The sequence below is a fragment of the Hipposideros armiger genome, unplaced genomic scaffold, assembly GCF_001890085.2.
Source record: "Hipposideros armiger isolate ML-2016 unplaced genomic scaffold, ASM189008v1 scaffold_274, whole genome shotgun sequence".
Lineage (NCBI taxonomy): Eukaryota > Metazoa > Chordata > Mammalia > Chiroptera > Hipposideridae > Hipposideros > Hipposideros armiger.
Window position 1 is genome coordinate 33,517 of NW_017731624.1, and position 25,237 is coordinate 58,753.

Genomic DNA, 25,237 nt, shown 5'->3' on the forward strand with positions numbered 1-25,237 from the left:
ATTGATATGTTGACTAAAATATTGTGGCCAGAGGTTAAAAGGAATCTTACCCTATGTTCCCCCTAGGAACAGTGGTTCACTGTTCACGAATTCAGTGTTTGCAGTGGCTTTCTTGGACATGACTACTGTGACTAAGAAGAATCAATTGTATATGGGCACATGCACAAACACAAACCACAGGCTTTCCTGAGATCATTCAAAGTGGAAAAGCATAGGAAGGCCCAGAATGCTACATATGAAATCTAGAGGAATGCAGGGTGGTTATGTGCATGAATGGGCATGTGTGTGCGCTTAGTTCATCCCAAGAAGAGGAGCACAACTTCAGGGGGGCACTTAGGAGTCTCTAACTAAGGCCGGCCCTATTCAGGACCCATCAGGGCTATAGAGCAATGGTTCCCAAGAGTGGGCCATAAGCTAGTGGTAGGCTGCTCACATCACCATCTCCTGAGATGCTTTCCTTTTTTTTAAATTGGGGAACAATGTGTCTTTCCCAGGACTCATCAGCTCCAAGTCAAGTAGTTGTTTCAATCTAGTAGTGGAGGGTGCAGCTCAGTGGCCCATGCTGGGATCAAACTGGCAATCTTGGTGTTGTGAGCCTGAGCTCTAACCACCTGAGCTAGCCTGCCACCCCAGCCCCCCCCACTCCCGAGGTGCTTTCAAATGCAGATTTCTGGCCCTGCTCCCAGGGAGCCTGGTGCAAAAGGCCAGCTTCCCAGGGAGGTCCTGATGCAGCCAGGTTTGGGAAGTACTGCCCTGAAGTAACCCCGTATCCCTTAGAAGCACTCAAGGTTTATCTACCCTCTGACAATTGTAACTTCTGATGCTTTTGATTTGCAGACACGGAGATATATTTATGAACCACACTGAAAACTGGATTGGCTCTCAGTACAAGAAAGTGGTTTACAGGGAATACACCAATGGAGAATTTGTGGAGATCAAAGCCCGACCACCGCGAGAGGAGCACTTAGAGCTGCTGGGTATGGCACGGATGGCAGGGCACACACATCTATTAGACTTACACCTGAGAAAGGAGGGAAGGAACAGACTAGCCTGACTGCACTGGGCCAAGTGCCACATCTTCTGCTCTGCCCTATCCGGGAGCATGCTGTGTGTTCATCCCATCCAAAGAACAGTGGTAATAAGATTCCCAGATAACACACAAACAGGAATCCATATCATCAGGTCAGCCTATGCCATGTGTTGCTCTGAAGTTCCATTTCCACCCCTCTGCTGAGCTAGGAAATTTTAATTTGAAACAATTCGATGCCTCAGAGCAGCAGGCAGAATAAATTGCACAACTTATTCAAGGTCCTTAATTATGCAAGCACAGGGCCATAACATAACACCATCAAAATAATCCTGACAAAAGAGGAACAAACCCCTTATACGAGAGGGGGCTCTGAGTGAAAGGCCTAGTTTTGGTTTGAGAGATGCTAACTCACAGCCTTTCTGGAACTGACTCTACCTATATGATGCCCTGGGCTGCCTGACCTGGCAATCAGCTATGCTCTTCCTTTCTTCCTTCCTCCCTTCCTTCCTCCCTTCCTTCCTTCCTTCCTTCCTTCCTTCCATCCTTCCTTCCTTCCTTCCGTCCTTCCTTCCTTCCTTCCTTCCTTCCTTCCCACTTTTCTTCACTTGGGAATCACCAATCATGACCCCATTGTGAAGATGGGGTCTTAAGGCAGAGGGCTAATCTAGATGACTTTTTTTAAAAAGGTTTTTATTAAAATATAGCTCACATATGATATTATTTTAGTTTCAGGTGTATGCCATAGTTATTCAATGTTTATATACCTAAAGAAATGATCACCATAAGTCCAGCAACCATCTGACACTGTACCACACTGTCACAATATTATTGACTATATTCCTAATGCTGTATGTTATATCCCCAAGACTTATTTGTTTTATACCTGGAAGCTTGAACCTCTTTTTCCCCTTTATCTTTTCCCCCATTTTTAAAATTTTCAATTACAGATGACCTTTAATTAGATAACTTTTTGAAAGCTGTTCCCATTTTTAAATGCAGAAGATAAGTTATGTATAAAGTACCAGTATGGCATTACACAGTGCTGCTTTTTTATGTTTAAATAAGGCACCATGATTACTAGCTTGATAAATGATTAAGTGCTCATCCATGGTGATCTATTAACACTGGCGCACAAGCTCGTTTTTTCACACTAAAGGAAGTCAGCTCCGGTGGGAACATGCCTTCTTTTGAAACTTGTCTGTGTCAGTTGAGCTCTGAAGAAAAGGTGTTGGTCCTGCCTAGGGGCCTGGGTGGTCCTGCCTAGGGGGCTGGGTTGTCCCCCAAAGAGCCCTGGTTTGGGTCTGTTCAGTAAAATGACACAAATGAGTGATTCCATCAAAGGCAAGCCCAGCAGCACCTCAGGCACGGGCGGGCGAGGGAGGCCCATCAACTCATTTTCTGCAGGGAGAGATCTGTACTCGGGAAGTTACAAAGGGCACATGGCAGAGACATTACTGCTCACTACTGTTCTCTGTGACCTACTAGGCCATAAACCAGAAGGAATTCACTCTTCCTCACCAGTACAGCAAGGCATGTGCAATTTAAGTGGTAATGAGTATACAAATAGTGATTTTAATATATGCATGCACATGCCCCACCTGTAGCTATGCCCGAATTTACTGCTTAAAAACATGCCTAGAAATTTCTAGCTTCAACACTTTTTTAAAAAAGAGCATTGTTCAGACACTTCGTGATTCATACTATTTCCTTTAGTAGTCTTTCTCAAAAAAAGCAATTAAAACCATGGTCTGAATCAGTGAAGAATGGTACCATGAGCATATCTCCCTATGAATGTAAGATGCAACAAATGTTGAAGAATGCAAATAAATAGGGAATAGCTCTGAGGAGCTTCCAAAATGGGAGTCTCTTTCCACCCTTCTCAAAGCAGTGCCTCATGAAGACCACTGTGGGTTTAACGCTCACAGTGTGGGGCGTGCACTGGGCAAACTGCATTTATGTCACATTCTGGCACCAAGAGGTGAAAGGCACCTGGGATGGGCGAGGTACATCCCACAGTCCTGCTGACACAGGCCTCTCCTGTGGGATGTGGACCCATTTGCATTGGCACACAGGCTGCTGGCTTCTAACAGAAATGTATACATATGAGGAGCTAAAGAGGGAACAGCTCATCAAGCATCCAAATATTGAGAAACTGCATTGGCCATGCATTAATGAAATCACTATATTGATCATAAATCAATACATACATGTTTTAATTTTGTTCTTAGCTTTCAAGTCAGTTTTATACACATTATTTCATTGGATTCTCATTTTCATTATTATATCCATTTAGCAGATAGTGAGCAATTTCAGACTTAACAAAGGTTACTTGCAGGGAGAGTATAACTGAAAATCATCATATCGTGGATATGGCTTTCTCTGGAAATTATGTCTCAGCAGTAATAAAAATTTAAGCATTTATTACTGTGTTTCAGTGCACCAAAATAAGCACTTTGCATACATTATCTTATTTAATCCTTACTATAACCCTATGAGAATGGTATAATTAAACCCATTTTACAGATGAGGAAATTGAGACTCAGGCAGGCCTGAACTTACCCGAGGCCTCTCTAATAAGTGAAGGAGGCAGGCTTTGAAATCAGGTTGTTCCAATTGCTAAACACTAAGTGGTACTTAATACTACACATATGTTGCCCTGTAAAGGGAATAAGCTAGTGACGTTAACCTTTGTTTTATTTCGCTAAATATTACCTACATTTAAATTACATCAGTGTTGAAAGGAGCAACGATAATGCATGCAGACTTGTGTTTTGTCTTTAGGCCCAATGATTCATGCTGAGGTGGGTGACTCTATCCTGATCATATTTAAGAACAAAGCCAGCCGGCCCTACTCCATCTCACCTCATGGAGTGGAGAGCACAGTGAGTGGGAAGCAACTCCAAGTGCCCATGACAAAGCCAGGTGAGTTACTCCAGACACCTGCTCTGTCCTGATGAGGACAGCAGACTCAGCTCTTTTCTAATCTATTCTGATCTCTAAAGGGTCTTGCAGAGCTCATCTTAATGTCAATGTGTTCCAGCCATCACCTAGTCACTACCAATATGAGATCATCATTCATCCAATGACCAAACGTTTAGGGGGGTTCTAGAGTCCATTAGGGACCTGAAAGTGTAGTAAGACATTATAATAGCTAATACTCATATTGAATGTTAATCTTGTGCCAAGTGCTATGCTTTATATTAAAAACAAAACAAACAAACATACAAAAAAATCCCTCATGTACCCAGTGAGGTAGACACTAGCGTATTTCATTAAACTTGATGCCATTGATTATAATGTCCATCATTATTTTGTTACTAAAAAAAGAGAAAAAACATGCTGTCAATTAAACTTTAACATGCCACTGATTGAAAGATTCATCCTGACTTCAGTTATGTTAAATTGTGAAAAATGTGCATCCTATAATTGAAGAACTATGGTATTATGCCCATTTAACAGATGACAAAAGCACAGAGGAGTAAAGATCTTGACCAGGTCAAACATCAGTAATGATGGAATCTCTGTTTGACTTCAGAACCTGAGCTCTTAACCACACATTTCTCTCATGATGCTTCAAATGAGTTTGGAAGAAAAAAAGACAGACAAAATGAATCACTTCAGTAGTACAGATTATACTTGATGAAATTCTAAGTGGTGAAGAATTTCAAAAATATGTCTGGGTGTGTGTATAAAAATTTCAGAGAAGGGAAATCTATGAAGACTGATTGATTAATTAGGAGTGATTAGGGAAAGAAGTAATTAGGGAAAGCTTTATAAAGGAAGTAGCATTCCAGTAGGGTCTTAAAAGATGAGCTGAAGAGAGAGACGGTCTCACAATTTAAGGAGCTTCCCATAACATTTACTTGGTTGAAGTGTGGTTGTAATAAACATGAAGAGCTACTGTGACCTTCAGTTATGAAACTGACGGCTACCATAGATATAATTACAGGGGAGTTATATTCCATTTTACCTCTTATACATAATAACATTACAATAATCCTATAGTAATTACAATAAAGTCATGTAAATTTTAAAAAATAAAGATGCATAAAAAGAGGAAAAGAAAATAATCTAATGCATCACTAGAAATAGTTAGCAAGGTACCTACAGAGGGATGGGGTTGGAGGAAGGAAAATCTTCATTGGCCACTGTTCCACTTCCTGCGCGCCCCCCCCCCGNCACCCCGCTCCTGCCCCAGAATCAGAAGCCTGTGCTTCGAGAAACCTCTCATGAACATCCTGAATGTCTATCTCCAGGAAAATAGTTAAGTAAATTTTGGAACATTCCTACAATGGACTATTACGCAGCCATTAAATGATATTTAAGAAGGTTTGAATAACATGGGAATGACTTGTAGAATCATGTTAAGCAAAATGCAAGTATAGAAGAAAGGCCAGAAAGGAAATAAGCCAAAATGTTAATAATGATTATATCTTCACGGTGGTATTTTGAGTAGCAGAGTGATATTCTTTTCGACTTCTTCACATGTTTTGTGCTTTCTAGATGTTCTAACGGATGTGTCTTGCTTTGATAAAGAGGAAAATGTTTTAAAATAGGTCAAAAAAGCCATTAAATTAAGTTTTTCATTTTTGATGGTTGAAAGCACCTCAGGATGGAGAAAGAACAGTGTCAATCAGGCACTGCTGAGGGCTCTGGTAGGGCTGTGTGCAAGCTGGGGTGACCTTTCACAGGCTGGTGTGCCCTGATGCTGAGGACCGGCAAGGGACACAGCTCCTCTATGCTGGCTGGCCTTCAAAGGGTCCTTGATGTGAGGGCTGTGGTAGTGGGGAGAAGAATGATTAGAAAGAGGCAACGGGGCATTTTTCTTACTGGAACTTGGAGGGAGAGAACCCCCACAAGGGTCTCTGACAGGCTGACAGGTTTGGGAGAGCCCAGAGATGTGGAACAGGAGCAAGAAACTAATTTTGTGCAGGCAGTACAGGCCAGCTGGCGAAGAAAGTTTCCTCTGGGCATGCGTGAGATAAGGAGCACCAACTAGCATCATAAGTAAGGAGCCTCTTTTTTAAAATTAAATTGCTCAAAAACATTTTTCTTCTTTTTTAAATTAAATTACTCGAAAACATTTCCTGAGGATCTTCTTTTTATTTAGAGCTGTGCTCCCTGTCAGTTTGTTCCAACTTTAATAATACCACCCCTGCAGCCACTAGCATTTAGAAAGTTAAACATCAGCTGTTTATCTTGCAATTAATAAGGCACAGGGACTGTCATGAAACTTAATGGAAGCTCGACCTGAAGTTATATTGCTAACCCACTGGTGTATGAGCAAATATGGAGCGAAGTTTCGTGGAAGTATTATTTTTGTTTTGCTTTGTGGTTCCCATTGAGCTTTAGGTTGTTAGTCCTGATGGGGTGGGGATAAGACACAGATGGTTCAAAAGGAGATAATGGTTTAAATGTTGCTTTTATTTGAGACTTTTACAATGTGATTATCTTGCTAATTTTTGAGTGTATTTATAACTCCTTTGCAAGGTTGTGTGTGGGTCAGCCATGATGCATGGCTATGGTGCCTGTCAACAGGGAGTGCATACATTTACTATTAATATACATGCAAATTAAGATTTATTGACGGCTTTTAATGTGAGGCACTATCCTAGGTATTTTATTTTATTTAACTCTCACAACAGTCTGGAAACTGGAATGACTAATTCACTTTACAAATAAGGAAACTAAAGGTCAGTGGGGTTAAGTAGCTTGTCAAAGGTTGTGTAAATAGGATGTCATGGGGTTGGGATTGGGAACTACCATAGGTCTCTCTGATTCTCTCTGGTATAACTAGATCTCACCTGCCTGCACATTAAAATTACTGGAGAAGCTTTAATAAAATACTGATGTCCTAGTCCGAGACCCCAGATACTCTGATTTCATTGGTTTGGGATGAGGCCTGAGCAGTGAGAGCTTACAAAGCTCCCTGGTGATTCCATAAGAAGCCAAAGCTGAGATTTATACTAATTTAAGTGTGCTTGAGTGTAGCTCTTGGGAAGGAGATGCGAAATTTTTTTTAGTGTTTTTTTTTAAATTTTATTGGGGAACAGCCATGTTCATTGATTACATATTGCTTTCATGCTACAATGGCATAAGTTGACTCTTTTAAGGAGGGCACAGCTTACAGTGGCCCATGCGGGGATCAAACCAGCAACCTTGGTGTTATCAGCACCACGCTCTAACCTACTGAACTAAACAGTCAACTCCGAGATATGAAATTTAAGCAGAAAAAAAAAATCAGTGAGGGATAAAATAAGTCTTCCTTTTCTAACTAAGCATCAGTTGATAGTAGAAAGGGCAAACTAGAGGGAAGGTTGTAGTCTGAAATGAAAAATCTGCCGTTTTGAAACTGTAGAAATCAAGATGTGAGTTTAATGGAAACATTTCTAATGAATGGGCAATTCTCCCCAGCAATAAACATTAACCAAAATATATAAAGATCTGTTTGTATTTCTTCAGGTAAGTCATCTGGAACGAGGTAACACTAGTAAATTCTATCTATTTGTTTTCATTTGTTTCAGGAGAAATAAAAACTTACGGATGGAATGTTCCTAAAAGGTCTGGTCCAGGGCCATCTGACCCAAATTGTATTCCATGGGTTTACTATTCAACAGTAAACTTTGTGAAGGTAAGGTGGGGAGAGCAACCAAAATGCTCAAAGTAATATGGTTTAAGTTGACGATTAAATTATCACAACTCTGCATATCTGAAGGGGCATCATGGTTTAGAACAGGGGTCTCAAACTCTGGCCAGCCCCATTTGTTTACATTGTCTATGGAGAGTTGAATAGTTGTGGCAGAAGCTGTATGGCCAATAAAGTAAGAAATATTTACTATCTGGTACTTTACAAAAAAAAGTTTGCTGACTTTTAATCTAAAGTATGGGGGAAAAGAACAAATAAAATTCCAATGTTTCAATGATTAAATTTAGAACTTAACAAGGTAGTTTGAAGCAAAAGAGAATATGTAAATAACCATAAAATAAAAATGCATTTTAATATAATTTATACCACCTTTTTTGATGCATGGAATCTATCATTTTTAAAGGCATTACCACTGGTATCAGGGCTCAGGAAAACAAAACTGATTCTAAACACAGTAACTGAAACTACAAACTATTTAAGTGATAAATAGGCTAACTTTATTTAGAAATTAAAGGCAAAGATTCAGTATTGAATTTGAGTCAGATATGTGTATGTAAAACAACTAATATTTAATTATATGTCACAAATCAAAGTCCAAACTAAAGTCATATATAATATAAAATGTAAGCATTGCCCATTATTTTAAAAAGTAAAAGATTATCTTAACCTTTTTCTTAAATATTAGATAACTATATTGTCTTTGAGTTGTACTGGACAGTGCAAGAGTTCGGGAGTGATATACAAGACCCTTCAAAAATTAAATTTACGTATTAGAATTATGGGAAACCCACATTTATTTGTTTATTTCTTTGTACAACCCAACTAATATTTATTGAGCACCTGTGATGTGCAAATGACTCTACCCAGTACTATGAGTGATGCTCATATTCTTGCCTTGAAGGAACTTATAAACTTCGGGGAAAATAAATGCATGTACACACCAATAATTATCACAGAACTCTGAATCTGGTGAATTCTGTAGGAATTCTGGACTAATAGGAGGCACTGGAGAGAGAGAGAGTCTAGGAAGAGAGAGCATTATAAGCAAAGCTGAAAATAGGAAAGTAGAAGGTGTGTTCAGAAAATGTTCAGTCCCATTTGGCTAAAGGAAAGCAGTTGGGGAGTTTAAGCTAGAGAAACCCATCAGGGGAGCACATAAAGGGTTTAAAGACGTGTCAAAGATTTTAGTTTTATTCAGTAGGCCAGGGGTGTCAAACTGGCGGCCCACAGGCCGCATGTGGCCCTCGAGGTAATTTTTTGCGGCCCACGATGCTCTGAAATAAAATGAAAATAGAAAAAATTGTTATGAAGAAAATAGCGCTTAGGGGAGATCGAGGCAATACCGTACACACAATTCCCTCATTAACCCTTTAACGACTGAAGACGAGTATACACGTGGCCCAGTGCCTTTCCTAGGGGCCTGTGGACGTGTATAAATGCGCTGACTCCGTTCCGGAGACGTTTGAAGCAATATGTCTGCCACTCTCAGTGTCACATAATGTAAACAGATCCCAATAGTGAAAAGGTTAAAAAGAGCACTCGGGTAAAAAAGAATAATTTTAGTTTTATAAATACATTAAATAAAATAAATGTTTAAATAAAAGCAATTGTATAGTGTTTTAATTATCCTATCCATATTTCTGAATCCTCACTTCAGAATATAAATTTAACAAAATTTGTAAATGTGATGTGGCCCGCATGAATCTTGCCTGTTGCACCAAATGGCCCGTGTTTTAATTGAGTTTGACACCCCTGCAGTAGGCCATGGAAACTTACTGAAGACTTCTAGGTATGGGAGTGATGAGATTAGTGTGATGGTAGTCAACAGGAAGGGCTGGAGGTGAGGTGAGCCAGGCATCAGAGAGGAGCCGATTTCCAGTCCAGGGTAAGGTATTCAGACCCTCCACTAGAAGGGCAGCCGATCGAATGGGAAGGAAGACACAAAATGGAGAAGCACGTTGAAGGAAAAAGACATGTAAGATTTGACATAAAACAGGATGGGAAAAAGTGAGGATGAAAGAGAAATTAAATATTGAAATCAACTTTTCTGACCTAAATGACAGGTAATATCACAGCATTGTTAATACAAACAGAGAATTCAGGAGAAGGAAATGTCTGAGGGAAATAGTAAAGCCCGTGTCAGAAATGCTTAGCAGATTGAATTGTTGCAGGAAGCACATCAGAAGGGATATCTAAGTAGACAGTTGGAAATGTGGGAGTTTTCCCTCAAAAGAAAGTTTGGGGCTGAACAACTTGACTTGGCGTTCATCCATGTTCCTGTATCATTTACTAGTCATCCTGTTCACGTCTACCCCCAGAAAGGGGAATAGAAGCATTTATATAGCTATAAATATAGTCTCACTTGAAAAACAACCAGAAAAATAAAAAGAAGCATTTGTTCATTCAATGAATACATTTAGTGAGCACCTTCTATGTATGAGACATGGGACTATGTTCTGGAGATTCCAGGACAAGTGAGGGACACACTCGCAGCCATCAAGGAACTCCCTCCATTGCAAATTTTTAGGAAGAGTCCTAAATTTTCATAAAAACGATGCTGATTCTTCAGTGCTTCTTAGTGCTTATTTCATGGCAAATAGTCTTTTTACAATGATTTTCTTACAAGCACTTAATCTGTATTATTAAATTGTTTAAAGGCTCTTTTAATTCAGTTTTATTTTCTTTCAGGATACATATAGTGGTTTGATGGGACCTCTGATTATATGCAGAGAAGGAGTGTTGAATGAAAAGGGAAGAAGAAGCGATGTTGATTATGAATTTGTTCTCTTGTTTTTGGTATTTAATGAGAATGAATCTTGGTATCTGGATGACAATATTAAGAAGTATCTCAATAAAGATCCACGAGATTTTAAGTTCACTGAAGATTTTGAGGAGAGCAACAGAATGCACGGTATATCAGAGGGTTAAAAAGAAGACCCTTGCTGAGATCAGTTAATAGGAATTCCTGTAACTGAAGGAAGTCCCCCACTTCCTTCTCTGAGCCCACAGGGGCACCTGGACTGAAGAAAGTCCTCTAAAGCTTTCCTATAGAGCAGCGGTTCTCAACCTATGGGTCGTGACCCCTTTGGGGGTCGAACGACCCTTTCACAGGGGTCGCCGGGTACTCGTATGTGGGTGTATCTTTATGTGGGCCTGGAGACAGATAGAGGAGCAGTGTCTCGGTTCCTAAGACCATTGAAAATATGTGTTTTCCGATGGTCTTAGGTGACCCCTGTGAAAGGTTGAGAACCGCTGCTATAGAGGCAACAAACCAAGCCATTGACTGGCTGCCAGCAAAGCTCTGGACCTACTCTTTAGGACCAACTGTTTAGGGAGCTCAAACTCTGAAAGCTGGGATCCCTAAATTATAAGACTGTGAAGTAATTCTTAAAAAAACAAATTCATCACTTATTGGTATATTTCTATAAGAATACACCATAACTTTGAATTGAGCAAATTTAACAGCCTGGGTTAGCTGTTTCTGGGACATAAAATATCATGACCAAATTTCTATTTTAATGTGTCTATGTTGTTTAATTCTATGTAATTTAAGGCAGTTTTTTTTTTCTTAAGTAAGAGTAATGTATTTAATGGACACATCTGCACTCTCTCACCAAGATGTACTTTTGACCAAAGTGTACAAAAAGATAGACCTCTCCTGAGATCACAAAGCTAGTTAATTTCTTACATTGATTAGACCAGTGTAGCCTATCTCTGATTCAGCTACACTTTCCCCTACAAATTTTTCTTCCCTCTTCCAAATGTTTCTTGGTATGCTCTTGCTTTAATGAATATAACTCATTTAGTTGTGTCATCATGCACAGAATAAAAACTTAGTAGACAGCAAAGGAGTGAGTCCCCATCATATGAGCCCAGCTTGAGTTTGCATTGGTCACCGTGAGGTCATGGGCTCAGTCGGTGTGAAGCTTTTTGGAAAGTAAGCCAGGCTTTTGGGAATTAGGGAACATGCTCCAAAATATAATAGTTCTCAGAAAGTGAACTATTAAGGGAATAGCTTCTAATTGGTTCAATTATGATTTATATAAACTGGATTCTCTGTTCTTTAGTCCACTCAACTGTAGAATGGTATAAATCTGGCTATCTCACAAATTAGGCTATAATCTACTCCATAAAGAGAATAGAATAAATGCTGAATAAACAAATAAACAACACACACTGCTACTCATGATGTAGCTTTCAAAAACAAACTGCCATTTCTCTTTTTTTAGCTCTCTTTGTATAAGGATTTCTTAGTTATCTGAATTTTGGGTCTAGAACGGTGGGGACATTGGTAAGCGCAAATGGGATTGTTCCATGTTTATCAGGCAGATGACAATATTGTCGACCTAAAGATCTTCTTGAACCATTCCTAACACCAGATTAAGTAATGAGTGTCTTTCACTAATCAAAAGCTATATTCTTTTCACCATCTTAGCTATTAATGGAAAGATTTTTGGGAATCTTCATGGCCTCATCATGAATGAAGACACAATGACAAACTGGTATTTGTTAGGAATAGGAAGTGAAGTGGACATACATACCATCCATTATCATGCTGAGAGCTTTCTTTTCAAAGTAAGTATAAGGAAAAAGCATTGGGGAAGACATATTGAACTAATAAATTTAATGCATTTCCACTGTGAAATAAGAGGGTTTTTTGGCAATAAGGATTGTGAAGGGGGGTAGTCAGTATTAGAGAATGGAATGGAACAGAATAATGTGATTATACCCTTCCCCTGGTAGATATTTCTTAATATGTACATATATTTTATTGTGCTTGTAAAAAAAAACTCTCTGAGTTTCAGATGAGAGTTTTCTCATCACTTATATGGAGATAATTCTGACCACTCTGGCCTATACTGTTAATATTGTATATGAAAACACCCATAGTATTTTGTCCCCTTTCCTCATCCTTCCTTTTTTTTGTTTCGGTTTCCTTTTCCCATTTCTTTTCTATGTGATTAGTCAACCTAATAGCCCTATCTAGTAAAGGAGATATTTCAAGCTTTGGCTTGGGCCCAAAACTTTATCTTGACTTTTGCCCTAGCGAGCTACACTGGACCATGTGTGGCCTTCTTCCTCTCTAGCATCTGTATCTTATGGTTGGTGCTGGCTGTACAGAATCACGTGGGAAGCTGTTTAAGAAACAAATTACCAGGCCCCACCCCAGACCTGAAGAATCAGGATCTCCAGGGATAAGGTCCAAATAGTCTGTCATCTCAAGTGCTCAGTGCAATTACAAGGAAGTAGAATAGAGAATAATCACATCTAATTTGTGGGGAAAACCTGATTGGTTTTTTTTCTAATTATACATAAATAAACAGTAACTTTAATAAAACAAATATCCTCTCCTCTCTCTATATTTATTTAACACTGTTTAAGACAGCAAGTATTAGCCTATAATGATTATAGTTTTACATATTAAATGGCTATGCTCATTTTTAGAACTTGGCTTTTTTAACCTACACTTGAAACATCATATTAAAAATTTATGAAATGTAATAAAATTTATAAAATTATATGCATATATAAAATGTTATATAAATCTTTTTAACTAAGGTATAATTTCCATTGAGTAAAAATCACACTCTTTAGTGTACAGTTCTATTTTAATAAATACATACAGTGGTGTAAGCAACACTAATAAAAAATATAGAACATCTCCATCACCTCCTAAAATGTCCCTGTTTTACCCTCTAGAGTTAGCTACTTCCTCATACTTAACCCCAGTGATCTGTTTTCTAGCTCTATAGCTTTGCCTTTTCTAAAATGTCATATAAAGGGAATCACACAGTCTGTAGCATTTTTAATCTAACTTGTTTAATTTAGTATTTGAACTGCATCCATCTCATTGTGTTTATCAGTTTTGTTCCATTTGATTGCTGAGTAGCATTTCCTTGTAAGGATATATTGCAGTTTGTTTATCCATTCCCCTATTGAAGGTCATTTCCAATTTTTGGTTATTATAAATAAAATCATTATAAGTATTGTGTACTTGTTTTTGGGTGAACATAAATTTTCATTTTCCTAGAGAAAAAACCTAGGAGTTGGATTGCTAGGCCATGTAGTAAGTGTATGTCTAACTTTATAAGGCACTCGCAAACTATTTTCCATAGAGGCAGTACCATTTTGCATTCCTACAAGGAATGTATGAGAATGCCACTTGTTCTACATCAGCACTTGGTATCTTTTGCTTTTTTTTAAATTTTTTTCTTTGCTATCTTATTAAGTATATAGTGACATCTCATTGTTTTTTTATTTGCATTTTCCTTATGGCTAATGATATTGAGCATCTTTTTATGTGTTTGTTTCCCTCTGTCATCTGTAAATTTCCCTCTGTCATCTGTAAATCTTCTTTGGTGAAGTGTCCAAATTTTATGCCCATTTTTTAATTGGATTGTTTCCTTATTGTTGAGTTTGAGGGCTTTTTACATTCTGGATACAAATCCTTTACCAGATATGAGACCTGTAAATATTTGCTCCAAGTCTGTGATATCTTTTCATTCCTTAACATTATCTATCAAAGAGCAGAAATCCTTAATTTTGATGAAGTCCAATTTATCACTTTTTTCTTTATGGATCCTGCTTTTTTTGGTGTCATAGCTAAGAAATCTTTGCCCAACTCAAGGTCACAAAGATTTTCTTCCAGAAGTTTTATAGTTTTAGGTTTTTAATTTTCATATATAGTTTAAGGTTTATTTTCTGCATATAGCTGTCCAATTGTTCCATCACCATTCATTGAAAAGACAATCCTTCTACCACTGTGTCAAAATCATATTGATCATATATATGTTGGTCTCAACATATATTCTGGGTTCTCTATTGTTTTATATTGATCTATATGTCTGTCCTTTCTTGAATGCCATACTGTCTTGATTACTTCAGTGTGATAGCAAGTCTTAAAATCAGGTGGTGATTGTTCTACCTAGATTTTTGCCTTCCCATATAAATTTTAGAAACAGTTTGTTGACTTTTATTTTAAAAATCCTCCTGGGGTTTTGACTGGAATTGCATTGAATCTGTACATTGGTTTGGGAAGAACTGATATCTTAATAAGGAGCCTCCCAATCCATGAACATGGCACATCTATTTCTTTAGATCTTCATTGATTTTTTTTCCATCAGTATTTTGTAGTTTTCTGCATACAGATCTTATATATACTTTGTTAGATTATCACCTAAGTATATCATGGATTTTGGTGATAGTATACAAGGTATCGTTTTTATTTCAATTTCTAATTGTTCATTGTCAATATATAGAAATACAATTATTTTTGTATAATTGACCTTGTATTCTGCAACTTTGCTAAGCTAGTTCTAGTAGCTTTTTCATAGATTTTGGGAGGATGGATTCCTACATAGACAATCATGTTATCTGTGAATAGAGGTAGTTCTATTTATTTATTTTCAATCTGTACGCCCCTTTTGTTATATGTCGTTTCTTGCCTTATTGCACTGGCTACAGCCTCTACTATAATGTTGAATATGAATGCTTGCCTTATTATTAATCTTTGGAGGAAAGCATTCAGCTATTTATCATTGAATACAAAGTTAGCTGTAGGTTTTTTGTAGATCTTATTACCAAGTTGAGGAACTTTCCTTCTATTCTTAGCTTGCTGAGAGCTTTTATCATGAACAGATGTTAAATTCTATCAAATACTTTTCCTGCATCTATTGAGATGATCATTTTCTTTTTAGTCTATTGATGGTTTTCTTTAGTATATTGGTAAGTTATATTGATTGATTTTCAAAAGGTGAACCAATGTTCATTCTTAGGGTAAACTTTACTTTGTCATAATGCAGTATCCTTTTTATATATTTCTGGATTCGACTTACTAGTGTTTTGTTAAGGATTTTTGCATCTATGTTCATGAAAAATATTTGTAGCATCTTTCTTTTCATGTAAGGTATTTGTCTGGTTTTGGCATCAGGGTAATGACAGCCTCATTAAGTGAGTAGGAAGTGTGCCCTCCTCTTCTATTTTCTGGAAGTTTGTTTAGAATTGGCATTATCTCTCCTCTAAATGTTTGGTAAATTTTTCCAATGAAGATCTCTGGACCTGGAGTTTATTTGATGGCAGGTCTTAATATAACTTCAGTTTCTTTAATAGATCATCTGAATAGTGCTATTTGTCAGTTTTCACCTTAAATAATTTGTCCAGACCATGTAAATCATAGAATTCATGAACAAACAGTTGTTCATAATATTCCTTTATTACCATTTTTAATGTCTATAAAGTATTAGTGATGTCCTTTCATTCCTGATATTGGTAATTTGTGTCTTTTCTTCTTCTTCTTTTTTTCTCTTGGTCAGTTTGTCTAGAAGTTTGTATTAGTTTTCTACTTCTGCATAACAAATCACTCCAAAACTTAGTAGTCTAAAACAATAAACACTTATTATTTCACAATTTCTCTGGGTCAGAAATCTGGGAGTAGTTTAGCTAGTTGGTTTTGATTCAGCGTCTTTCATGAGACTGCAATAAGATGTCAGCTGGAGCTGCAGTCATCAGGCTTGACTGCGGCTGGAGGATCTACTTCCAGAGTCACGGACAGGGCTGTTGACTGGAGCCTTCAGTTCCTCACTATGTGGATATGGCACCAGAGCTGGCTTTCCCTAGAGTACATGACTTAAAAGGAGAGAGCAAACGAGAGGGTATAAGACAGAAGCCACTGTCTTTTATAACGTATTCTTGGAAGTAGAATGGCATCATCTCTGCCATGTTCTATTGGTCTCGGAGACCAACTCTCTTGCAATTTAGGAGGGGACTATAACAGTTATGACTACCAGGAGGCAGAGACCATTGGAGGCCATTGTGGAGGCTGGCTACCACAAATTTACCAATTGTATTGATATGTTCAGAGAACCTGCTTTTGGTTTCTTTGATTTACCTCTACCATATTTCTATTTTTGATTTTATTGATTTCTGCTCTTATCTGTATTATTTACTTCTTTCTGCAGATAGATAAATCTTACCGAGAAGATGTGTATGATCTCTTTCCTGGGACATTCCAAACCATCGAACTGTTTGCGGATCACCCAGGGACATGGCTGTTACACTGTCATGTATCTGATCATATCCACGCTGGCATGGAGACAACCTACACCGTCCTTCGGAACATAGGTACACTGTTGTCTGTCAGTGATTCCAGGTGGCAGCATGCTTCCTGCAGACCCTGCAAACAGGAGGCATATGACCCCCGGAGGAGCTCAGAGTCAAGCAAGGGAGACAGTCATGTACATAGTAGCCACAATAGAATGTGATACATGCCAAAATGAGTGCAGAGTACAGGGTTCAGTGACAGCAGCTGGAAGCAATGGCTAACACTTGGGAGAAATGAGCCAAGGTTCCACAGAGGCCGGCATGCTTCAGATTGATCTTAATGGATGACTAGACGCTTGAAAGGTGATTGGTGTAGAAACAGCATGTGTACTGACTGGTGTGAAGAGTGACACAGTGAGAATCCAAGAAAGACTTACCGATAGGATAAAGTCCTTGTTGGTGAAACGACATAACTCTTGAAATAACTCATATCATAAAAAAATAATAATAAATCTACTTCTATTATTTATAAAACAACTGACTTATCTTTTTTGTCCAGACAACAGGGTTCCTTACTCCACCAAGTCTCCTGAAGAAGAAGCAGCCCACCCAGAGATAGTACCCTCCAGCGGTAAGGACCTCCTCCCTGAACCCTGCGTGTGAGTGGTCTGTGTTCACTCCCCAGGGAAAGGCGAGGACTGACACCTCACTTTCCTTTTTCACAGAAGAGCCTGGCAACGAGCAGCTCTATTTCTTTGGCAAGAATCTGGGTCCTGGAGGAGCCAAAGCAGCCTTGGTCATCCTTATCGTCATCGGATTTCTCCTCCTGATTACCACGGTGATTCTCTCCCTCAGGCTGCACTCTGCAAGGAAGCAGGTGGCATACCGGGAAGTCCAGTCCTGTGCGCTCCCCACGGATGCTCTGTGAACGGGCTGGTCTTCTTCAGCAGGGAAACTGGACAAGGCATCGCTCACCAAGGAAGGTTGACACTGTATCCTGGATCAGGCTCTGATCCTCTGTAACACAATCAAAGCCATTTGCTTTTATTTATTTATTTTTACATGGGCTGTGAAAAATCCTCAGGTATAAAATACAGAAAGAGGAGGATGGGCATGACTGACAGAACAGTCTCAGTCTGCTCTCAGAATGAATTTGCTGAAATGGGGAGACCCTCTGAAAGATATCTTTATTTTCCATCTCTCATAATTCTTAGATTAGACAGCACTTCCTTGGCTAACCATCCAAGTTTCTAGATGGATAACTTCGGGAAAGAGTTATATTGCCTCAGACATCTAACTTGAATGGCACTGATTTTTCAACCCTGTTACGCAAGATGCTTCCCTTAGTTGTTCCAGGAAAAATAACTTTGAGAAGTTCATGGAAATGTCTCCGTCAGTATCTGCTGATAGAATCTGACCAAATGAATTTTTTTTGAAGCTTAAGCCAGCTCTCCTGGCCTTTTCCACTTTATAAATAGCCTACACACTGTTTGTTACAAAAGGCAAAGTTATAAGCATTTAAAAAATATTGCTGCTGTTTTCATGCAAACTTGTAGAGACACTTGAATGTTTACGGCTCACTTCATGTTATATGCTTTTACAACAATATGTATTTCTGGGGCCGGCTGAGTGGCTCAGTTGGTTAAGAGCTCGCTCAAGAGTTTGAGCTCTGAGCAACAGTGGTTCGAGTCAGCCCGAGCTGAGCAGCCGCTGAGCTGCCAACAGGTAGCAGGATGGCTCAGCTAAAAAAAAAAAACAAAAAAAACAATATGTATTTCTGTGGCAAGGTTTGCATCTTCAAAAATCAACTAGAGAATTTCGATTTGTATTTCAGAATGGGGAGGGCTAGGATCTGTGAAATAGTAGGCAGGGTTCTCCCACTGTGAGTCAGACTCCTGAGAGTTTGGTAGAAGCTTCTGAGACAGAGGGCAACTTTGCAAGAGGGGAGTCTGGACTTGAGCCTTCAGGATGATTTTTCATTCACCTTGGAGATCTTTCCAAATCTTCGTCTTCCAGGAGATAAAAATGGTCTCTTCAAGTAAGAAGCATCAGGAAGAATTCGTCAATGCAGCTGACTGGTTGGGAGGAGAAAGTAATCACAAAGTCCTCCATTCCATGCCTTTTAAAAGATATAACCCTTAAAAAAAAAGAAAGAAAGGAAGGAAGGAAGGAAGGAAGGAAGGAAGGAAGAAAGAGAGAAAGAAAACTAAAGGCTAGAAAAAGAGAGTCTGGTGGCAAATTTTTAAACCATTAAATCAGCTTTGAAAATAAGTATTACAGTTTTCAAGGCTCAAATGCAAAAATAAAATATTGAACCACTAAACCCATTACGAGGCAATCCATATTCTCTTCAGGCATGCCTACATGTTAGGTGTTAGATTGATAAAAGCAATATTGTTTATTACTAACCTGAGAAACTGACCTTAGCTCAGGGTAAGATGTCCTGCAATGCCAGTGCTGATGCCAGATGAGTGATATTAGTACATCTGCCTTAGCCGTGGGTCATTTGAATGTCCAGATGAACGAGGAGGACCTAATAAATATTCTGGTGGAGGGACCTTTCATATTTTCTCATCTTTATCTTGCGGAGGGGAAATGGGTAGTTTGATAGAAGCTATAGTCTTACACGAAACAGGATGCAAATGCTAGTAGTTCTGTGTATAGTTTGCCTGAATGTCCTATCCAACAGGGTACCCAATGGATTTTGAATTCCAGCCTGCTAACCACTGATAATGTGATTTTATAGTAGGTGCTCTACAGTTTTCATACATGTGTACGCTGCATACTTTCATAATAATAATGATGAGAAATGCCTTATTTATAACTCACTTAGACAACAAATTATTTATCTGTAAGATTTTTTTCCTTTTCTCTTAGTTTATTTTTTTTTTAATGAACGCGAAACCACAAAGTAGTTTGATTACACCATTTCTCTTTTTAATAAAGTTTCACATAAGATGGCTATTTGCATTTTTTTTTCACTAAAAATTACCTATTACTAAACCTGGATAGGGGGGATGGTAAAGGAGAATTATCTTTGAGATATTTAGCAAGTATCCTAGATATACTTTCATTTCTAAAGGAAATGAAACAAAATAACAATTTATCTCCACAAATAATATGACTCTCCCCAAACATCGTTTCCTCAAACATACCAACCACAGTTCTTCATCTCAGGCTCACTCACCCCTTTGAAAAAATCGACCACATTACGCACATCTTTTCCTCCTTTAACAGTGGAAGGTGTGCCTGCTCCTAGCACAAGCAGTCTCTCACTCTGCTCGGGACCTCATCTTTTCTTGCCTTCTCAAATACTTCGTTCTCTCAGTAACCAGTTTTCCCTTGTGCATGAAGTCATCAGTAATGTCCACCACTGAAAAATAGAAAGCAAACAGAGAATCATTGTCCTTAACTCTACGAGTGTAATAACCCCCTCCAACCCAGTTACTTCTGTTTTTTTTTATAGCTGAACTGAAGGCACCCTCCACGCTTGCTGCCTGTACCCTCACCCCATGCATTCCTCAATCCATTCCAATGGCTTCTGATCCAGTGTGCCCTGCCCCGCATCCCAATCTGTTGTTGTCAAAATCAGTACCATCATACCATTTCCACTGGCTTCTTTCCCATCTTGATCTTACTCAATCTCTCAGCAACAATCGAGATCTCCTTCCTTTTAAAACCCTCTAGTTTCTTGGTTCTGCAACCTGCCATCCTCCATTTTTCAATTGCTATTTCTTCTTGTCTCATTTGCTAGGTCCTTCTCTTCCTTCTGACTTCAATGTTAGCATGCCTCAGGGCCTGATACTGGGCCCTATTCTCTTTTTCTCTCTGGGGTAGGCTGAATCATGTCCCCAAAGATTCCATGTCCTAATCCCCCAAACTGTGTTATTTTATATGGCAAAAAGGACTTTACAGGTATGATTAAGTTAAAGATCTTGAGAGGGGGAGTTGATACGAGATTACCTACCTAGGTTGGCCATAAGTGTAATCACAAGTGTCCTAAAAGAGAGGCAGAGGGAGATTTGACTACAGAGGAAGGCAATGTGACAACTGATGCAAGAAGCTATGCTGCGGGCTTTGGAGATGGGGGAAGGGGCCACAAGCCAAGAAATGTTGCTTTAAAAGCTGAAAAAGGCAAGGGAACAGATTCTCCCCCATAGCCTATGGAGGGAACTTGGCCCAGATGATATATATCTTGATTTTATTTCAGTAAAAGTGATTTCAGACTTTCAGAACTCTTAGAGAGTAAATGTGTGCCACTAAATTTGTTACAGTTCTCTCCACAGGTTATTTCATCCGTCTTCATGGATCTGAACACCATTTTTATGCTTATAAATTCAAAATGTGTTTCTCCTTAGGGTGCAGACCACACATCCTGCTCAAGCGGGCTCACTGCAGCAGTCCACTAACCAGCTTCTCCACTGTCACTCTTGCCCCTTCCAATCACTCCACACAGTTGCAGCAGTGTTCTTCCAAAAATCTATCACATCACTTCCCTGGTGAATGCCCTTTAATGTCTTTCCATTTCACTTTTAATAATATTCAAACTCCTTACTCTGGCCTATAAGGCCCAGTCTGATTTGGTCCATGCCCACACCTCCAACTTCATCTCTGACTCTGCTCCAGCTTTTCTCAGTTCCTGGGCCCTGCTAGCTCTTTCTTGCCTCAGGGCCTTTGCACATTCTGTGTTCTACGCCAGGAATGCTCTTCCTCTCTAGCACCCTCATATTCTTTCCTACATTTCCTAGTTCAGCTGTGAGCTCCCCAGACTGCCCTCTCTAAAGTGAGGCCCTCCTCATTATTGCCTATCTCCACTGTTTTCCTTTGTAGCACTTACTACGGGACAAAACCATTTTATCAGTCTGTTAGTTTCATTCCCCTTTAAGTGGAACACAGGATCCATGGAGGCAAGGACTCCTGACCTGTTTTGCTCACCACTGCAGCCTCAGCACAGACCATAGTACAGATACATAATATTAATAGTTGTTCAACAATTATTACTTGAATGAATGAATGAATGAATGAATATATAAGCAGAACAGTGTAGTGGGCTCAACTATTTTCACTTTGACTGTTTTGGTTGCAAAAGGTCTCATCTTTGAATGCCAAAGGTTAAAGGTGTCAAACAAACAAAACAGAGTTCTGGGATAGTAACTGTGAGGCCCACAACTGCTTTGGCCTCCTTCTCACAAATGACACTGGGGCAATATTATCCCTATTTGGCAAATGAGGAAGTTGAGGCTTAGACATTTCCAGTGACGCATCCATGGCCACAGCAAGTAATTGAATTGGCAAATCCAGGAGTTGAACCTGCTTTCTCTTTTCCTCCCAAAGGACCTTGGCACATGTAAGATTGTTTGATTTTTACAGTGGAAAAAATGGCTCCCTTAACTATCACTCTTCTGTGCCATTCATCTCTGTCCTCAAAGACAGGGCACCAGTTTGGGCTCATGACTTCCACATGCAAAATTTCAACAGCCTTTTACCTGGCCTCTCTACCTCCACTCTGAATTCCAATCCACTCTACATGTGACTGGCAGATTAAGCTTTTTAAAGCACAATACTATTTATATTACCCCCTCCAAACACTCCTTAATGCTCGCTGAAAGAAAATTCAGACTACCTTCTCTGGCCTCACCATTTTCATCTTTGACACCCTCACCTTCATCTCCCCTTTATCAGTATCAGATGTTTTTACTTCCCATTTCTAACACATTCTCTTTCTTGCCTGTATTGTGAATTCAACAAATGTGGATTGACTTCCTGCTAAATGTAAAACACTCTGCCAGCCCCAAGGGCAATTTACAAAACTTCAGATTCTGGCCGGCCGAGTGGCACGTTGGTTAAGAGCTGGCTTGGGACGCCAGAGGGCCCCGGTTCGGATCCCACATATGAAGGCCAGTGACACTGCCCTCTACAGCTAAGATGCTGAACAACAGCTCGACCTGGAGCTGGGCTGCCTTGAGTCCCGGCGATGGCGTAGGCTGCAGCCCCTGTGGCAGTGGGTTGCCATGGGCTACCGTGTGTAGCCAGCAGCCAGCGTGAGCGGCCAGCAGCCACAGTGAGCGGCCGTCCAGAAGCCGGAGACTGATCTGCCTCGCCCAGGAAGAGCGCAATGATGGTGCCAACTTGGGCCAGTGAAGCAACGTCCTCCACAACTAGACTGAAGAACAAAAGGACAGCAACTTGTCTGTTCCCCTTCCCCTGATTCCCCAGCACTGTTCCCCTCCCCCAATTCCCCAATAAAAAAATCTTTAAAAAAAACCAAAAACTTCAGATTCTGTCCAGCTCCTCAGAGGAATTTGATATGTAATGAGAAAGCAGGGACACAATCAACCATCGCACAAGGCAAAATGAGCTAAATGCTAGATCAGAAGATGAAAGTGCTAGGGAGGGAGTGATTTGTCGCAACTGGGGAATCCTGGAAGGCTTCCAGAAGAGGAGACATTTGAGCCTGCTGGATGTGTCAATTTTGATTGACAAGGAGAGAAAGAGCATGGCATCCATGCTTTCACTCCCTTCTAGAAAGCTCCTGTCCCAGCTCTGCCTGCCACAAACAGACTGATCCAGGCCCCACTCTTTGATGCAACCCCCCCATCCCCTCCCCACCACACACACTCCACCTTTCACAAAATCACTTACATTTCCAACTTGTATTATAGTTCATTGTGCACATGCCTTGTTTCTCTTACAAAGCCCTGAGGTCTCTGAGGAAATAGAATGTGTCCACCTCATTGTTGCGTCCCCATCCATCAGGCCCAGAACTGGCCCATCGCTGTCCTCTAATATACGCATGCCTTGAATGTACAGATAGTGAGTGTAAGTTGGGCTACTTGTTTTTAAACAATTTTTTTAAAGATTTTTATTGGGGGATTGAGGGGATGGGAACAGTGCTGGGGAATTGGGGGAAGGGGAACAGACAAGTTGCTGTCGTTCTGTTCTTCAGTCTAGTTGTGGAGGGCGTTGCTTCACTGGCCCAAGTTGGCACCATCATTGCGCTCTTCCTGGGCGAGGCAGATCAGTCGGCAGCTGCTGGCCGCTCACACTGGCTGCTGGCTACATACTGAAGTCCATGGCAACCCACTGCCACAGGGGCTGCAGCCTACGCCGTCGCTGATGACTCACGGCAGCCCAGCTCCAGGTTGAGCTGTTGTTCAGCATCTTAGCTGTAGAGGGCAGTGTCACTGGCCCTCATATGTGGGATCTGAACTGGGGTCCTCTGGCGTCCCAAGCCAGTTCTTAACCATCGCGCCACTCGGCTGGCCCTTTAAACAATTTTCAAGGTGAAACTTTTTCAGGTTCCTTCAGACACTTAATAAATCATTATTAAAAGACTACTCTGTGCCAAGCATTTGTGCTAAGTGTTAAGAGATAAGAGTGGTATACATGGGCATGGACCCACCCTCACGAAGCTTCCCATATAAGGGGGGTGACAAACATTAAATAAATGAACAGTTAAATAAACACTTGTTGAATTACAGTTGTGATTATCATTAAGAAGTAAAAATAGAGGCCCAGAGGTAGGGAAAGGTGAGGGTTCCCCGCACGGGGCCATGTCTTCGACGTGGTGAGGCCCAGAGGGAAGGTGCCCAATCCTGAGCACCACCATTTTGCATCCAAAGAGAGTAGCGGTCAGAGCTAAGTATTCAGAAACCAAGTCATGGATCCACCTGCACGTAAAGAAAAATTCAAAGTTAAAGAGCCGGTCAGCAGAGTGGAGATGGCCAAGCAGAAATCAGCCCAGCAAAGACAAAAAGCAGAGATCTATACCCTCAACAGAGTCATGACTGAACTGGAGCAGCAGCAGTTTGATGAGTTCTGTAAACAGATGCAGCCACCTGGTGAGTGAGCCTCCCAGTGTTCAAAGGAGCTGGGACCCTGGAGGCTTTGTCTGTGAGCTACCAGTTTTAAGCTGAGATGGCCCATTTGGAGCCTTATAGAACTAGACAAGAAGCCATTTGTGTTATTCCTAAAACTGGATAAAACTGAACTTCCTATATGTAACTTCTGCTTCACTGGTTCCTCCAATCTGAACTGGCTCAATGCTTGAGGAAGAGACTTGTTTTATTCTTTTAAGACATGGTTTCTTGTTTTAACCTTTTTCTATTATGAAAGAAAAATCAGTGTTTCTTGTGAAACTGCAAATCTCCAAAAATACTAATAAAATGTGGGGGGAAAAAAAGAAAAAATAGAGGGCAAAAATAACAGATAAAAGTTATATAGCACTCATCAGCTATCCTAGGAACTTTACATATATTAATTCATTTCATTCTTATCACCATCCTAAGAGGTATAACCACTTTATAGAGGAGGCAGCTGAGGCACAAGAGGGTTAAATAAATTTTCCAAGGCGCACAGCTAAACTGGTAGTGCCAGTATTGCAAGTATATGTAACACAGTGATCTCTTCTAATTTAATGCACTCAAAGAAGACTTCCCTGGGGAAGTGACATCCATCTGAGATCAGGAGGTTGAATAAGAGTAGGCCAGGCAACCAGGCTACTGTGGGACTGTTTGGGGCAG

The 25,237-nt window shown here is 39.9% G+C and overlaps 1 protein-coding gene and 1 pseudogene across 1 annotated transcript in view; both read left to right on the forward strand.

Annotated features, from left to right (window-relative positions):
- HEPHL1 (hephaestin like 1) overlaps positions 1–18,320 on the forward strand; it is a gene marked incomplete at its 5' end in the record, with an annotated part of 47,540 nt that extends 29,220 nt beyond the window's left edge. The window contains 8 exons of the mRNA XM_019657124.1: positions 838–977; positions 3,812–3,952; positions 7,555–7,661; positions 10,365–10,587; positions 12,112–12,251; positions 16,634–16,796; positions 17,275–17,346; positions 17,441–18,320. Coding sequence (XP_019512669.1) covers positions 838–977; positions 3,812–3,952; positions 7,555–7,661; positions 10,365–10,587; positions 12,112–12,251; positions 16,634–16,796; positions 17,275–17,346; positions 17,441–17,643 — 1,189 coding nt within the window. The remainder of the gene's footprint in view (positions 1–837; positions 978–3,811; positions 3,953–7,554; positions 7,662–10,364; positions 10,588–12,111; positions 12,252–16,633; positions 16,797–17,274; positions 17,347–17,440) is intronic.
- A 6,055-nt stretch (positions 18,321–24,375) lies between these two features.
- On the forward strand, positions 24,376–24,564 carry LOC109390539 (small vasohibin-binding protein pseudogene; annotated as a pseudogene).
- Positions 24,565–25,237: the final 673 nt, after the last annotated feature.